Source organism: Rhinolophus sinicus, chromosome 13, assembly GCF_057876585.1.
Source record: "Rhinolophus sinicus isolate RSI-liver-muscle chromosome 13, RSI-T2T, whole genome shotgun sequence".
NCBI lineage: Eukaryota > Metazoa > Chordata > Mammalia > Chiroptera > Rhinolophidae > Rhinolophus > Rhinolophus sinicus.
In genome coordinates, this window is record NC_142513.1 from 23,560,680 (window position 1) to 23,577,276 (window position 16,597).

Genomic DNA, 16,597 nt, shown 5'->3' on the forward strand with positions numbered 1-16,597 from the left:
CAGAAAACTGAGGCCTAAACATGAGGTAACTGGCTCAAGGACACACAGACAGGGTGGCAGAGCCTTCCTTCTCTCTCCAGGGATTTGTCCTTAGAGCTCCCTTGCGTGGGAGGCCCAGGGTCCCCTCCATTAGTCCACACCTTCCGCTGGATATCCTTGCAGTCCTGGAGGTGGGCCCCACATTATGGCCCCCCTGGGAGATCACCACTGGCCTTAAGAGCCCACGTTTCTTCCCTCAGGAGAATATTAATGACCAAATCCCACAGGGGCCCTGGGAGCCTCTAGGCCTAGCCTGAAAAAAGTGACTACTGACAAATAAACTACAGGGGTTTCAAATTCCCTTTCTGCTTCCTTTCAGTGGGATCCAATTAGAGGTTTGAGCTGCAAGCCCACCAGAATACAATCTCTAGGTAGGTGGTTATTAAAGGATGGGGCTAAAGTTCCAGATGGATAGGTATACTGGCCAATGAGGACCTAGGAGGCTATCACGGGTAGGACTTCCTGTTTTGGCCTCACACTTGAATCTGGATCCCAGGTCCTAGAGCTGGGACTTGTTGGAAGGAGGCTGTTGTTCCTAGATCACACATGAAGTGACTAAGGCTTCAAATCCATCCGAGCCTGTGCATAAACATTCCCTGGGCAGAGTCTCCTTGGCCCTAGCTGTCAGCCCCCTCGTCTTTGGGGAACTGCCAAGCATGGGGAAAGGGCTGGCCTAGCAGGGACAGGCCCAACTTTACCCAGCCAAGAGAGGGTGGAGCTGGGAGTTGGTCTCAGATTTCCAGCCAGACTTTCCAAGGCTCTGTCCACTATTGTTTTCCTTAGTCAACAACATAGCGATAACAACAGTAACAGTAATAACAATAAAAGTGAAATATCTACCATGTACTGTAGTGTTGCTCAACTAGGTACTGCCAGGGGCAGTTTGGGGCCAGGAAAAATATTTGTGAGGGGCATAACAATAAAGATGGACTGGTATTGATATGCAGCATGGTTTGGCCCCAGCCTAGGCCCCCTCTGAATCTCTGGGCTGATCATTTGTACAGCTTTACCACCTTCTGGCCCTCGGCAGTGTACTCAGCCTCTTCACGTGCATAAACTTATCGGGTCCTCTGTGCAACAGGTGCTCTTATCATTCCCATTACACAGGTGAGGAAAATTGAGGCTCTGAGATGTTAAATGACTTTGGCTAAGTCCCAGTGCTAGTAAGCTAAGAAGCTAGAGCTTGACCTCTAGTTTATCTGACTGCGAAGATGTGCCCTTCCTCCTACCCACCTCCCCTTGGGGCTCTACTGCAGAGCCTATACAAGGCTCAGCAAACAGACCACGCTAACAAATGCTGCTTCTGATATCGAGCACTGGTTAGGTTTTCTCCACCTGTGTCCTTGTCCTTCTATCCTTCTGAACGCCCTGAGGTCTCCACCCATTGGCAGCCTCCACCTGCCGAGGACAAAGCAATGCAGAGAGGGGCTGCAGGCTTCCTGCTAAGCTTCAAGGATGCCTGTCTGCCCAATCTTCTGTTCTACACCTGGTGACTAATCCTCTCAGTTGCTCCATGTAGACATGGAGGAGAAACAACTCCACGTTGCTCTTCCCTGGTGACAGTGCAGCGGGAGGACAGGGCCTTTGGCAAAGGGTGGCCAAGGTGAGGTGTCCAACACAACCTCCCGCACAGACTGGTGAGCAGACATTGGGCCACAGCTGGAGACTGGGTTAGTGGTGAGCCTGTGGGGAGAGGCGTCATGCCGGGGCTCTGCGCACTGGGATGAGCTACAACAAGCCCACACATGGCATTAATTTAGGCAGTCTCCCCACCAGGACAATGTACCAGGTAGTGAAGGGTTTGGGTCACTCTGCAGCTCATGGTTTGAAAGATAATCCACCTCTCCTGCCCACGGCTTCCTTGGGCCTCAAACCCCTACCCAGCAGGGTCTCTCTGACTTAGATGGAGCTATGGTGCCATCCTCTGTCCCCAAACTGCTGCTAGCCATAGTGCCTGGCATTCATCACTATTGCTTGACCCCTTGTGCTCTAAAGGCTTTTCAGATCCCCCCACCCCCACCCCAGTGGAGATCCAGCAGCAGTAGGAACCCTTTCCTAAGTCTTTCTCACCAGGCCACCCTTCACTCCATGGTTCCAGTTGAACTTCCTAAAACAGTTCTACCCTGTTCAAAGCTGCCCAGTGGTTTTCCACTGCCCTCAGGTTAAATCCCCCCTCCTCATCATAGCCTTTCAGGCCTTCCATGGTCTGGAAACTTCAGGAACACTCCTAGCAGAGCATCTGGCACACAGTAGGCACTCAGCAAATACACATTTCCATCTCCTTCCCTCAGTGACACACAGACAGAGGGTCGGGCATTTTTGCAAAAGACATGGGCCACAGCGACGCTCTTCATTGCTGCGTCCCCAGCACAGGGCCTGGCACACAGCAGGTACTCACTAAGTGTTTGCTGACTGAGTGATTGAAGCTGGAACCAGGAATGCCTTGGCTACCCCCAGTGGGCTCCATTAGAAGGAGCCAGTGGGGACTGGGGAGCGCCCAGGCCTTGCTCGCCCTTCTCAGAAGCCAGGTGTGTTCACATTTCTGATTGGCCACTTTTGACTTACGGGCAGGGGCATTAAGGTGAGAGAAATGTTTGGGGGAGCATTGAGTCCAACCTCCCCATTCTATAGATAGAGAAACTGAGACCTACGGAGGGGTGAGGGCAAGGCCAAGCAAGCGGGGATGAGGATAGATCCTGGAACCCCAAATTGTCAGTCTTAGCTGGTGGTGTTCTTGTTATTATCATTACCTCTATTAAACACATGGGGAAACTGAGGCCAACAGAGGGGCAGGGCCATGCCCAAGGTTACTCATGGAGTCAGGAAGAAGAGTCTGGATGGGTTCCTGTTAGGACTGTTGTCATCACCATTACTATTGTTTGCTATTTCTATTTCACAGGTGATGGGAGAGGGTTGGGGCCTTTCCCGTGATGGCTTCCAGGCCCCAGAGAGAACGGGGCTGTAAGCAGGGTCTCCCCTTCCTTCCCGCCCTCCTCCCTCACTCGGTACACCCGCTGGCTGGCTCACCTAGGCTCTGGGCCACGACACGCACCAGGCGCTGCACAGACTCCAGCAGCTCGCGCTGCTGGCTCTGTAAGAGGCTGGAGTTGCTTCTGGCGGCGCGCAGGCTGCTCTCGAGGCCGGCAAGGGCGCCGCTCTGGCGGCCCAGCAGGCGCCGCAGCCGCTCCTTCTCGCCGCGGAGGCTGGCCAGCTCCGCCTGCTGCTGCGTCTCCAGGGCTTGCACCCGCGTCTCCAGCGCGCTGCGGGGCGGGGCGCACGGGGGTGAGCCCGTCGTCCCCACAAGGCATCCACACTTGCACACTTTCCCCTGGGTCCCCAGGTGACTTCGCGGTACAGACTGGCGCTGAGGCTGAGAGAGAGGTAGAGCGTCCAGCCCAGGGTTGCACAGCCCAGAGGTCTGTGGCACAGAATGAGGAGTGGAGGAAAGAGAGACTCCGCCACGGAGTAAGATGGATTTGGGTCCAGTAGAGCAAAGAATTGGAGGCGGGAGGGACATGCGAGCAACCAGGTAGCCACAGTTAAATCCCAAACCTGCTCTTCCTTTGACCCAGCAGTCCACGCTCACGCTCAGGAGTCAACATCCAGGAAGCACGGGCAAGAATGCCCACTGGGGGGTTGGTTGTAATAGGGTAAAAACGAAACAGTCTAAATCTAAATGCCTGACAGCCAAGGCTGGCTGAGTCTGTTCTATTTGGTGACCCTGGAAATGGTCTGGAGCCACGAAGAGGAAGGAGGTGGAGCCATTTGCATAGAATCAGAAAGATGCCCAATCTTGGAGTGGAAGGACCTTGGCACATCAATGCCTCTGGTCTAACTCCACATGTGGGAGGATAAAAAAGAGAGAAAGAAAAAAGGTATTAATGTAATGCTCATGCACTTACAGGAAAAGGCATGGAAAGACACGTGGAAGAACATGTGAAGCCCGTGTTTGTGGAAAAGGTGAAAGAAAATCCACTACGTGCTGTTACTTTTGCAGAACAGGTTTGAGTGGATGGAGATGGAGGGGAAGAAGACGGGGGCAGGTGGAGGGGACTGGCTTTCCCTTTCATTTTATAAAGGTCTCTATTGTTTGATGATATAATAAGCATGAGACATTTTGATAATGAGTTAAAAAGAAGAAGCGTTTTTAAGGAGAAAGAAGCTTTTGACTCGGCTCTTCCACATTTGACATTTTATCCCACTGGTTTGCTCACGTATGTGCAATGAGACATGGAATGTTATGCATTGCATCACTGGTGGCAACAGTAAAAAATTGGAAACCTCCTCCATCCCCATTAATTGGAAATGCAGAAATAAATGCAGGGACAGCCATACAGCAAACATTATGCAGTGGGACAGAGAGTGAATGTCCCATGATCACGCATTTATAGAAACATTTCCAGGATAACTGACAAAAACAAACAAACAAATAAAAAACAAGGTGCAGAAGAGTGGAATGCTACATTTGGGTTTGAAAAGGGTGACATGGAACTCTTCATACATATTTATAAGAAACCTGGAATATCAGCTTATAGAACGTCAGCTTCACCGGCACAGGGATTTTTATCTACTTGTTCACTTCTGTGACCACTGTGTCTATAAGAGTGCCTGACACATGGCAAAAGCTCAAAAAAGAATCTTTTTTGCTTCAAAAAATATCGTTGGTTGAGTGGTCAGAAGGACACAAAAAACTAGGCACAGCGGCTGCCCCTGCTGTGGGTGGGTAGGAGGCTGAGGGAGAGATATAGGAGGGAGAGATTTTCCTGTATGTGAGGTTATGCTGACCCATTCTCCAGACTAAAACAATTAAGTCCAGCCAGAGCGGAGGAATTTCCCCTGAACCCCAAATTGTGCTGCAGGAAGAGCGAAAATTTGGGCACACTCGGATTCTAGAATTTTAGCGGTCTCCATGGGCCAAGAGCTTATTGATTACGCCCTACGTCTTCACTGATTTCTAGGCACCTGGTATCAATTCAGTGATGGAAAGTGTCCCAGTCCTTGTCCTTCCCCACCTTGGGGTGAGGGAATAAGTATAAAAAGGTGACAAACTATCACTAACTGCACCCAGATCAGAGAGAGCTGGGTGATCCTTATGATCTTATCTTGACCCAGCACGTGAACAACATCTCGCTCTGTACTCAGGCCTGTGGCTGCCCCTACATGTGGGTTTTGCCTCCTCCAGCACCCTGACCTTGGCAGTGTTTTCTCCACTCGGCTCGAAACCGAGATGAAATCAGCCTCGGATGTCTGTTTCTCTGCCTTAACTGTACCCGTGACTCTTTCGTTCTTTCTAACTTTAAGGATGTTACCCTCGTGTGCATTTCCTTATAAATGCAGAGACTCTCCACCAATGCAGACAAGAAACTGGTAACTGTGGTTGCTTCTGGGAAGGGTGGATGAGATCAGATTTATTTATTTACAAGTAAGTAAATCAAATTAAAATTGACAGGGCAAATTGTATGGGATGTAAATTATAGCTCAATAAAGCTGTTAAAATTTACAAAATAAATAAATGGAGAAAGGAGTAAAAGGAAGGAAGGAAGCAAGGAAGGCAGGAAGGAAGGAAGGAAGGAAGGAGGGAAGGAAGGAAGGAAGGAAGGAAGGAGAATGCCTGTCTCCTGTCTCCACCTAGTGCTGTGTAGCCAGGCCCTGTGCCTGCCTGGTCCGCAGCCCAGCCTCAGCCCAGCCCGTGTCCGCCTTTACTCCAAGCTTCAGTCTGGTCTCCAACCAACACTGATTTTAATCCTTACCCCTGCCCTGGCCCAGTCCCAAGCTCTAGCTCCAGCCCTAGTCCCCAAATGGTGCCTCACTCCAGTCTAAATCCAGGCCCCTAGCTCTGTCCCCAGCCCCTGTCCCAGGCACTAGCCCAAGTCCAGCTTCCCACCCTGACCCCAGCCCTGTCCCAGCCCTGGCTCTCGCACTCACTTGGGTCCCAGTCGAGCCCTGGCCCCAGCCCCTACCCTAGCCCCTATCCCAGCCCTGTGCCAGGGTGCCAGTGCCTACCTGTTGCAGCCTTGCAGCCGGTGGAGCTCATGACCCTGCAGCAGCAGCTGCTTCTCCAGCTTGTTGGTAGAGAGTGAAGTCTCCAGCAGCTGGATCTCCATTCGCGATGTTTGGTTCAGGACCTGCCTCAGCAAGCAGGAGGAAGTGGGGGTGAGAGGGCGTACATGAGCCCTGCAGGAGCCTTGCCCAGCAGCCACCCACTTGCCCACAGGCTCTGCCATTCCAGAAACTTGCTGACCTGTTTCCACCCTCCCAGTAGTTAGTTTCTGTGGTTGTTTATTCACTCACGCACTCACTCACTCACTCACTCACTCACTCACTCACTCACTCTGATTGAGCTTCTGATTGGCTTCCTGTTTGCTCTTCCTATCACTGTACGTGTCAGTTCCATTCCTCCTGATGCTCAGGCCCCAGGAAAAGTCCCTTTTGACCCCCACCTCCAACCCATCAGCAAGTACCATCAGCTCTGCTGTCCAAATGGCTACCTGACCACTTCCCTCACTCTCCATAGCCCCCACTTTGGCCCTCTGACAGGGTCATCAGGGAGGGGCCCTGGGGGGTGGGGTGGGTACAAGCCCAGGGGAGACCCTGACCTCACCCAAGGATGAGGTCAAGGCAGGATGACCTGGGCTGTGAGCCAGCCTGGCCGGCCACAGGCCCCCCAGTGCCGCCCGCTCACCCTCTGGTACCTGAGCCTCCACGTCGGTCAGCTTTCGGGTCTGGGCAGTGGTCTGGTTTAAGAGGCTGGTGCCCAGCTCCAGCATGGTGGCCGTCTGGTTCTGGACCATGTGCTGCTGTACCTGTGCCAGTTCCGACCTCAAGTTCATCTGGATGTACCTTTCTAGCTGTGGGGAGACCGTGGGCTGAGGTCATGGGTAGGGGCTGGGAGAAGGCTCCCGTACCTTCCATGTGTCTCCATGAAGGACATAGAACAACCAGGAGGGAACTCTCTGCCAGGCCAGGTCACCATTCCCTCTCACCTGGACGATTCCAGTAGCTTTCTCCCTGGCCTCTCTGCCTCCACTCTTGTCCCTCTCTGCCCAGTGCATACTCCACTCAGCAGCCAGAGAGATCCTGTTAAATCTAAGTCAAATCACATTCTTCCTCTGCTCAGAACCCTCCCAGGATTCCTCTCTTACTCAGAGAAAAAGCCAAAGTCTGGTATGACTACAGCTTCCTGCGTGACCTGGCCTCCTGCTACCGCTCTGATTTCCTTCCTTGGTCCTCTCTCCCTCATTCTGCTCCAGAAGCACCAGCCTCTATGACATCCCTCCAATACAGCAAGCAGGTACCTACCTCAGGGCCTTTGCACATGCTGTTCCCTCTGCCTGGAAATCCCCCTCTCACCCCCATCCCCATCGGCATGGCTCACTCTCTCATATCATTTCAGGTCTCTTCCTTCCTACCACTTATCAATCCCCGACTTTATATTACAATTTATCTATTGCCTGTTTTACCCTTGTGATATCAATTCTATGAAGCCAGGGATGTGGTCTTGCTCACCACTTTATCTCCATGTCTAGCAAAATACTTAATGCACAATAGGTGCTCAAAAAACATGCATTCAATGAAATGATGGAAAAGGGGGAGCCGCAAGGGTCAGAGCATAACCCCCAAAGTCATGCCCATTACCCAGCTTCTTAGCAGAGAGCCAGCAACAGAGAGTGGAGACACATCTTTCCTAATATAAGGGCTTGCAGGTCCATCTGCCAAGCTGGACTTTTTATTTTTCTGGCCCTGTTCATCTGCCAAACAGAGCTGATCTGGCCAATCTCCAAGGACTCTCCCAGCTCAAATGTTCTGGGATTCCATAAACTAATGTTCCTTTCTTTGACAGGGCTTCTCTTTTTCCCAAGAGCAGGAGAAGTGGTCTGGCAGTGAGACCAGGATCAAGCTGCAGAGGTGAACAGTGTGTTCTCAGGGCTCAGTGCCCCTCCTCCACTCCCTCTCTATTCAGCACACACGCTGGCCTCTCCCCACCATCTCTACTCCCTCCCCCACCCCCCGCCCTGGCTCCTTCCCTCACCCTCTCTCTCAGTCTCCCAAGAGGTCCCACAGGGCATCTCCCAGGGTTCCTGGGAAGACTGGTGCTCCTCAGAGAGAGGTGGTGACCTTGGCTGGAGGGCCACGCTCTGACTGGCTGCTTCCTCCTGCGTCTCTTCTCCTTTCTTCTGTCTCAACTGTCTGCTCCCATCCCTTCCTCCCCAGAGTGCTTTTGAGGGGGCCCGTTCCATTGTAGTGCGAGGTCAAATCCTGAAGGGGGCGCACGTGAAGGGTGCTGGCATTGATTAGAACAGTGGTCCTTGGAGCAGCTTCACCACAAGCTTGTGAGAAACGCACATTTCTAGGTCTTACCCTGGAGTCTACTTCCTGAATCAGAAGTTCTGGGGTGGCGCCCAGCCCTGCAGGTGAATCTTCTGCTCACTTAAGTCTGAGAGTCCTGAGTGTAGAGGTCACAAATGGGACCGAGGACCAGAGTGACAAGCACATCCAGCTTTTCAAGCCTCTGTCCCGTTGGCCGCGTCCTTCCTCCCATATGTCCTTAGCCCCACATCCACCGTCCCCGGCAACACACAAACATGCTCCAATAGCTCCCATCTAAAAATCTAAAAAAATGTATTCTTGATCCCACAGTCCCTTCCATCTGCATCTCCAATTTCTCTGCTTCCCTTCAACAACCCAACTTCTTGAACAAGTTGTCTCCATTTTCTCACCTCCATCCCCACCCCCATCTTAAAAAAATTTAATAACATTATTATGGGGCACTTCGCATAGACAAAAAGAAAAGCATAAATAATACTATAATGAAAGCTGTGTACCATGCTCAAGAAAAAGTACAATCCATCCTGTCGCATCCTGTGCACCCCCCGGACTGTCTCCCCAACCCCGAGAGCCCCTTCACTTCTTCTTCTTTTTTTTTTTTTTTTTTTTAATTGGGGAAGGGGAACAGGACTTTATTGGTGAAAAATGGTCAAATTGTTGTCCTTTCAATCTTAGTTGTGGAGGGTCCTGTTCAGCTTCAAGTTGTTGTTCTTTCAGTCTTAGTTGTGGAGGGCGCAGCTCAGCTCCAAGTCCAGTTGCCGTTGCTAGTTGCAGGGGGCACAGCCCACCATCCCTTGCGGGAGTTGAACCGGCAACCTTGTGGTTGAGAGGACACGCTCCAACCAACTGAGCCATCTGGGAGCTCAGCGGCAGCTCAGCTCAAGGTGCCATGTTCAATTTTAGTTGCAGGGGGCGCTGCCCACCATCCCTTGCGGGAGTCAAAGAATTGAACTGGCAACCTTGTGGTTGAGAGCCCGTGCTCCAACCAACAACTGAGCCATCCGGGAGGCAGCTCAGCTCAAGGTGCCGTGTTCAATCTTAGTTGCAGGGGGCAGAGCCCACCATCCCTTGCGGGACTCGAGGAATTGAACTGGCAACCTTGTGGTTGAGAGCCCACTGGCCCATGTGGGAATCGAACCAGCAGCCTTCGGAGTTAGGAGCACGGAGCTCTAACCGCCTGAGCCACTGGGCCGGCCCCCCCTTCACTTTTTAACTCACCTTGTTGTGGCCTCCTTGACAAGGCAGGGCCAAGGCACACTTCTGTGTTCTCATCTTACTCTCCATCTCAGCGACAGGCAACCGAGACAGCTACTCCCCTTTTCTGGAAGCACTTTCCAGATGCACCTTCCCCTAGTTTTCCTCCTCCCTTCCCCCATCACCTCCTCTCTCACTCCTCCTTAACCACGTTCCTACACATTGGGGACTCTCATGGCCCAGTCCTGGGCCCTCATCTCTCTATGCATTCTCTCCCTAGATCAAGGGTCCTTATGGGGGAACCACAGGGTCTGTGAAGAGAATTCAGGGGGTCCGTGAACTTCAGTGAGGAATAAATTACATCTTTTGTTCACTAACCTGTAATTAATATTTGGCATTTCCTTGAATTATGAGCACAGGCCACAAACTACAGGTAACCCCTGTACAACACGACATCCTAGAATACGATTTCGCTCTAACACGGTTTGAGAATTAGAAAAATCCATGAACAAGACAGAGTGTAATAAGAGCTTTTAAGAGCAAAAAATATCTCATTCGAAATTAGGGAAATCCCCGAACAACATGGAACGCAATAAAAGCTTAGTAGCGATGACGAAGGAAGCATTATTTAATACATATTAATATGTTATACTTTTGGTGAAAATTGCTTCAATAAAGATATTTCTCTTAATTATACAAATATAGTAGTACTTTTTTAATTTTTGGAACTTAACCCCCTTTTTTGTAGTAGTTCTTTGTTTCGGATAACACAGATTCGCATAACACGGCATTTTTTAAAGGAACCTAACAACCGTGTTACTCTACCTGTACAGCATTATTAGCCAGTACTATGACTTCATTACCAATGGAAATCACACATAAGTTCATATCATAACACAGGTGTTCCAGCATCTTAAAATACTTTTTTTGCTCATTATAACTTCGAAAGTATGGACATTGTCAAACCCACCACGGGATAATGCTACCGCTAGAGCACAGATTCAATTGTATTACTTTGATTACAATTGCAATGTCACTGGGTGTTCTTATGCTTTTATTTTTTTGCATTTAAAAGTATTATTCTGAAAAGGGAACCATCAGCTTCACCCAGGATCAGATGCCAGTGTCCGAGGCTCCAAATGTATCAGGTCCCTGACACAGGTGTTCCCATTGGTTATAGGACTTTCCACCCCTCTCCATGCTGATGGAGCTGTCTCTGTCTCCCACCCAGACTTCTTCCCTGAATGTCCCACCCACTTGTCAGCAACTCAAGCAAAAGCATTCAACATGGAACAGTTGATTCCTCAGCTCCCACTGCCCTGGTCCCTGCATTTTCACCCCATTCTCCTTTAGTCTTTTCCCTCTCAGTATATGGCCCCACCCAGTTCTTAAGCCCCAAACCCAGACCTTATCCTTGACTCTTTTATTTTCCTACCTGCTTCATTCAATCCACTAGTAATTCTGGCCACTATGTTCTTATTGCGAGTTTCGAATCAGTTCACTTCCCCTCGCCCCTGGCCAGGCTACCATCATCGTCACGGGGCAGACTCGTGTTCTCCCCACCACGCCTCTATCAGCCACCAGGGATTCTAATGTGTGACTGGCCAGGGAGCACCAGGGTGGATGAAGGTAAGCAGAGCTATACTGAGGCTGCTCTTGGACTTTGCCATGAGTCATGAACCTGCTGGGACCTGGTTAAAATGCAGACTCCTAGGCCCTGAGCTTCTGCTCCGTGCTGTCAAACAGCAAGTTCATTCCTGCAGTGAGAACTTTGCAGACACCTCTCTCAAACTTTTCATTTGCAGATGAACAAACTGAGGCCCAGAAGACTTGCTCACAGTCACTAATTGGAGGGCTAGGTTCCAAGACTCCTTGCTCAGGGGCTTCCTCAGGTCAGCAGAGCTGAGTGGTGGGCCCTGGGGGTAGTTTGGGGTCAGCTGAGTGACAAGAACTCCCTCAGCACCCTTACTGGTCTCCCACTTGCTGTAAGAGGCTGGGTGGGGCAAAGACCACCTGCAGCTGGGGCCCATCACCCAATTTGCCACACCCACCCACCAGCATGGGCCCTGGAATGGCTAATCCAGACCAAATGGGCCCAGTATGGCCAGGCTGGGGCTCTGGTGACTAAGAGCGGTCTGTATGGTGGGGCTTGGGTCTGGCCCAGGGCTGAAGAGCCAGTTAGAAGATTGGAGGAAGGATCCCAATGGAGGAACGGACCTGGGATGGAATCTGCCACAGCCTCCCCTCCCCTCATTGGACCTGCCCCTTCTCTGTCTCCCTCAAGCTGGCAAAAAGGGCAGAGATGGGTAATGCGGGCCTGGCCTCCCAGCACCTCTTCAGCCTGAAAAGAGGCTGATCTCTGGCCCTTGGGCTATCCCCCTTTCCCTTTGGCCCTGGGTTTGAGTTCTGGCTCTACTTACTCCAGCGGTGGGCCTCTAGCAGTTGAGGGCTACATTTCTCTGAGCCTCACTTACCAATCTGGGCATATGGGAACAGTAAACCCTGCTCCTTCATGTGGAGAGGGCAGGGTTTGAAAAGGGCCTTGAATAAAAGGAGTTTTGACAGGCAGGAGCTGGGGAAGAAAGGTGTTTCAGAAAGACAACAGTTGAGCATCTATGTATAAGCAATTTCAGTAGCCAAGGAGCTCTTCTCAAGCCTGCTTTTCTCCGGCATTATTTAAATTAAAAAGACCTCAACTGGCAAACAGATAAACAACATCAGTCCATCCATCCAATGGACTCTACTCAGCAATAAAAAGGAAAGAACTACTGACGTACATAGCAACACGGGTGAATCTCAGATGTATTATGCTGAGTGAAAAAAGCCAGACTCAAAAGGCTACATCATAACTTTCTGGAAAAGTCAGAATCTGTGGTTGCCAGGAGCTAGGGTCTGGGGGCAAGGACTGACTACAAAAGGACACAAGAACTTTTTGGGGTATTGGCAATGTACTATATCATCATGGTGGCGGTGGTTACATGACGGTATACATTTGTCAAGACTTGTGGAACTATATGTTAAGAGATGAATTTCACTATCTGTGGAATAAAATACAATAAAAAAAACCTACCAAAACAAGGTTCTATGAAACATTCCATATATAAATACATATCATAATAACTATGTTCCCTCAAACTAATCCCTCGTTCTCTGAGTTTCATGCATGTATTCAATAGGCAATTATTTCTTGAGCACCTACTATGTGCTAGGCACTGTCATACTGTGTTTCCCCGAAAGTAAGACCTAGCCGGATAATCAGCTCTAATATGTCTTTTGGAGCAAAAATTAATGTAAGAGGGGCCAGTCCGGTGGCTCAGGCGGCTCTGTGCTCCTAACTCCGAAGGCTGCTGGTTCGATTCCCACATGGGCCAGTGGGCTCTCAACCACAAGGTTGCCGGTTCGACTACGCAATTCCCACAAGGAACGGTGGGCTGCGCCCCCTGCAACTAAGATTGAACATGGCACCTTGAGCTGAGCTCCCAGATGGCTCAGTTCGTTGGAGTGCGTCCTCTCAACCATAAGGTTGCCAGTTTGACTCCAAAGGATGGTGGGCTGTGCCCCGTGCAACTAACAACTGGCAACTGGACCTGGAGCTAAACTGCGCCCTCCACAACTACGATTGAAAGGACAACAACTTGGCTTGGAAAAAATCCTGGAAGTACATACTGTTCCCCAATAAAGTCCTGTTCCCCTTCCCCAATAAAAATCTTAAAAAAAAAAAATTAATGTAAGACCCGGTCTTATTTTATTATAATGAAATAAGACCGGGTCTTATACAATATAAGACTTACATTAATTTTTGCTCCAAAAGATGCATTAGAGCTGATTGTCCAGCTAGGTCTTATTTTCGGGGAAACAGGGTAGGTACTAGGAAATCAGGAATGAACAAAACAGACAAGTTATTTGATTCCAGTGCACATCCACTAAATCCCTCAGTTAAATTCCAATAGTGATGAGTGCTATGAAGAAAATAAGAGGGCATAATGAGTGGGGTCGGGGGCAAGTTTAGCCAGAGTGGCAAGATTGATGGGAAAACTGGTGCCTCAGTTTTCCCATCTATTAATGGGCAAACAATCTTGCTTCATAGACTTATTGTAAGAAATAAATGTGATAATTCTCTCAAAGCACGTAGGACAGTGTCTGGCACACAGTAAGTGCTCAGTACATACTGGTTATCTTTCTTTATCCTATGCTCTCTCTGGGAGTCCGAGAATATTTTGAGTTACACTTTACAGAGGAACCAAATGATGCAGGTGGCTGCCCCAGGGCCCTATAGCTGGTCCGTGGCACCACTGGGACATGACCCCTTGATCCTAGTTCAGCCCAACTCAGATTCCACAGCAGGGTCCATTCCAGACATTTCAGAGCTGGCTCTGCGGTTAAGCAACCGCTCAGAGGCCAGAGGTGCAGGCTCAGGGGACAGACCTAGGGCCTGTCTTCTCACATTTCCTGCCCAAGGAGAGAAGAAGGAGAGGGTCTATGTACATTCCAGCCCAGCCTAGGTCTGAGGCCTGGAAAGAAGGAACCAGAAACACACGGCCCTGCCCCAGTGGGATGGCCAGGCCAAGTTGCTCAAACAAATAAAACTGTCCCTCTGGGGGAAGCCTTGTGAGGGCCCCTGCGGCTGCTGTTCCCAGACCAACCCTGGGCTGAGGGCATCTGTGCCAGTCGTTTCTAGGCTTCCTTCTCGGAAAAATAACCGTATTCCTCCAAGAAGCAGATGCTGTCCTCCCACCCCATCCCCAGTCCCAAACAAAAAGCTGCCAGCCATGGGTTTAGGAAATCAAACCCCAAGAGATTTGATTCGGCAACATTTCTTGTTTGGATAACCGAAGGCTGAAAATGCCAGGAATTTACAGGCAGCCTGGGGCGGCTGGGGCAGCTGGGAGTCCCCAGCCAGTGTGGGAGGGTCTCAGGCTTGGCCAGAACCCCAACGCTGTGCTCCCGCGGGATGTGCTTTTGACCCACGTCCAGCCAGGCAAGGCCTCACGAATGCGAGGCTGAGGGTCCGAGTTCTTCTGAGGTTTGATGTCAGGGACCTGGAGTGAACAGCAGAGGCTGAGGACAGTGCCAGGCTAGGAGGCTCCTGCCCAGCCCTCCCCTCCCCTCCCCCTTAGCTTCGGGTACAGAAAGAAGCCCCAGCCAAGCAACCTAGCTGAAGGCTGGGGACTGGCGATTGGGTTGGTTTGTCCTTCAGCGTGGACAGGCCGTGTGGACACCCAGGAAGGTAGAGGCAGGGGGTGGGGGAGAGGGTCTAGTAGTTAGAGGAGAACCTGTGAGAGTGACAGGGAGAGATGCAGGAAGACTCCAGCCAGACAGGAGAGAGAATCAGAGAGTGACAGAGACACGTACATAGTTAGAAACCACAGGGCTACCGTGAGAGCCCCAGCAGAGAGACCCACAGAGGCAGAGAGACACAGAGATAGAAGGAGAGAGAGGCAGAGATAGACAGGGAGCTAGAGAGGGCCAGCTGGTCACTCCTTGTCTTTTTCCCGCCTTCATTTTGCTTCACCATCTGACATAGATCTTTATCGTTCATCTCTTTGTGCCTCTTTCTCCCACTACTCCAGACGGGGACCTACTGCTCTATTTACTGTTGTATCCCCAGCACCTAGCAAGGGCCTGGCTCAAGGTAGCACCCCACCTATCTCTGTCAGATGAATGAATGAATGGCAATTAAGGAGTCAGGTTCCCAGTTCTGATCCTGCCCAGTCTTGCTGTGTGGCCAAAGGCCCATTCCAGCCCCTCTCTGGGCCTCATTATCTCAATCTATACAATTCGGAGACAGAGGTCCCATCAGCCTGGCCCTCTGTGCCCAGGGAAGGCCTCTGGGATGGACGCTCCAGCTGCCAGTCACTGCCCACCACGCCCCTCTGCAGGCCCAGCCCTTACCTTCTGCAGCCACTGCGTGTTGTTCTCTAGCACCTTCTCCAGCTGTCGCACACGCTGGGTCGGCCAGTCTCCTAGGTTCAGTGCAGTGGCTGGTGAGTCCCTTTGGAGGCTGTTGGAGCCCCTGAAGGCCTCAGGCTTTGGTGGGCAGGGCTCAGGCTCGGGCAACACGAAGGTGTAGCTGCATTGGCCGTGCTGGACTCGGTGTGCCCGGCGGCGTCCACCTGCCTCCTGTCCCCTCTGCTGGGCCACAGTCACGGTGGCTACAGTGAGAAGGAGGCTGCCCAGCAGCATGGCCGGCCGGGAGAGCATCCAGGAGATGTGGCGATGTCGAGGGGTGTCCGGTCAAAGCCCCCAGGAGCTTTGTCTACCCACCGCCCTGCTCTGTGCCCAGGATGTACCCACCGTGGCCAACAGTGTATAGGCCAGCACGGCTGCTACAGCGGCAAACCCCTGTTTGGCCAAGCTCCCTGCCAGGCGGCTATTTATACTTGTTCCAAATACCACAGCTGCTCAAACTCCTCCCACTGCCTCCTGCTCACATCCCCAGACACCTTCTCACCTCTATTCTTCCCCTTTCCCTTCCTTTCTCTTCACTTGCCTACACCCTGCCCTGTCCATACACTGGCCTTGCTCTGCTCTTGGCCAAGGCTTTGGAGGCCTTTTATTATCCAGTGGGAGCCTGGCCTCCCTGTGACAGGGGAGGAAAGAAAACAATACACACAGCCACACGCTGCGCACACACTCACAGACTCAAACACAGGCAAACACTAAACCCCCAATGCTGCCCGCTTCCGAAAACCCAAAGCAACTGAACTCTCTCTTCCTGTCTCTGTCTCTCTGTCTCTCGCCAAACCCACCCCCCACAAGGCTGGGATCTCAAATTTCAGCCCCCCCCACGCCTCCCCCATCTCTTCCTCCTCCACCTTCCCCCTCTGGTTCCATGTTAGCACTTGGAACACTAGTGAAATGACCCCCAGAGAGAGCAAAGGAGGAGGGCAGAGAGGTGAGGCTGGGGAGGAAGCAGCCAGTCCAGTCTATTTCAGGAAACAGAGAAAACCCTTGCAAGGCCAGGGAAATAGGCACTGTGGCCTTCTCCCTTGGGGCCTGGGGGGGATGTTGTGCCCTGGGGGGGAGGGGGGCTGGCTTA

At 51.4% G+C, this 16,597-nt stretch overlaps 1 protein-coding gene across 1 annotated transcript in view; it reads right to left on the reverse strand.

Moving 5' to 3' along the window:
• Positions 1–16,281, reverse strand: part of ANGPT4 (angiopoietin 4) — a 32,207-nt gene extending 15,926 nt beyond the window's left edge. The window contains exons 1-4 of the mRNA XM_019755202.3: positions 15,451–16,281; positions 6,732–6,887; positions 6,043–6,164; positions 3,067–3,299 (exon numbers count right to left, since the gene is read on the reverse strand). Coding sequence (XP_019610761.3) covers positions 3,067–3,299; positions 6,043–6,164; positions 6,732–6,887; positions 15,451–15,759 — 820 coding nt within the window. The 5' untranslated portion in view covers positions 15,760–16,281. The remainder of the gene's footprint in view (positions 1–3,066; positions 3,300–6,042; positions 6,165–6,731; positions 6,888–15,450) is intronic.
• Between the last annotated feature and the right edge of the window lie 316 nt (positions 16,282–16,597).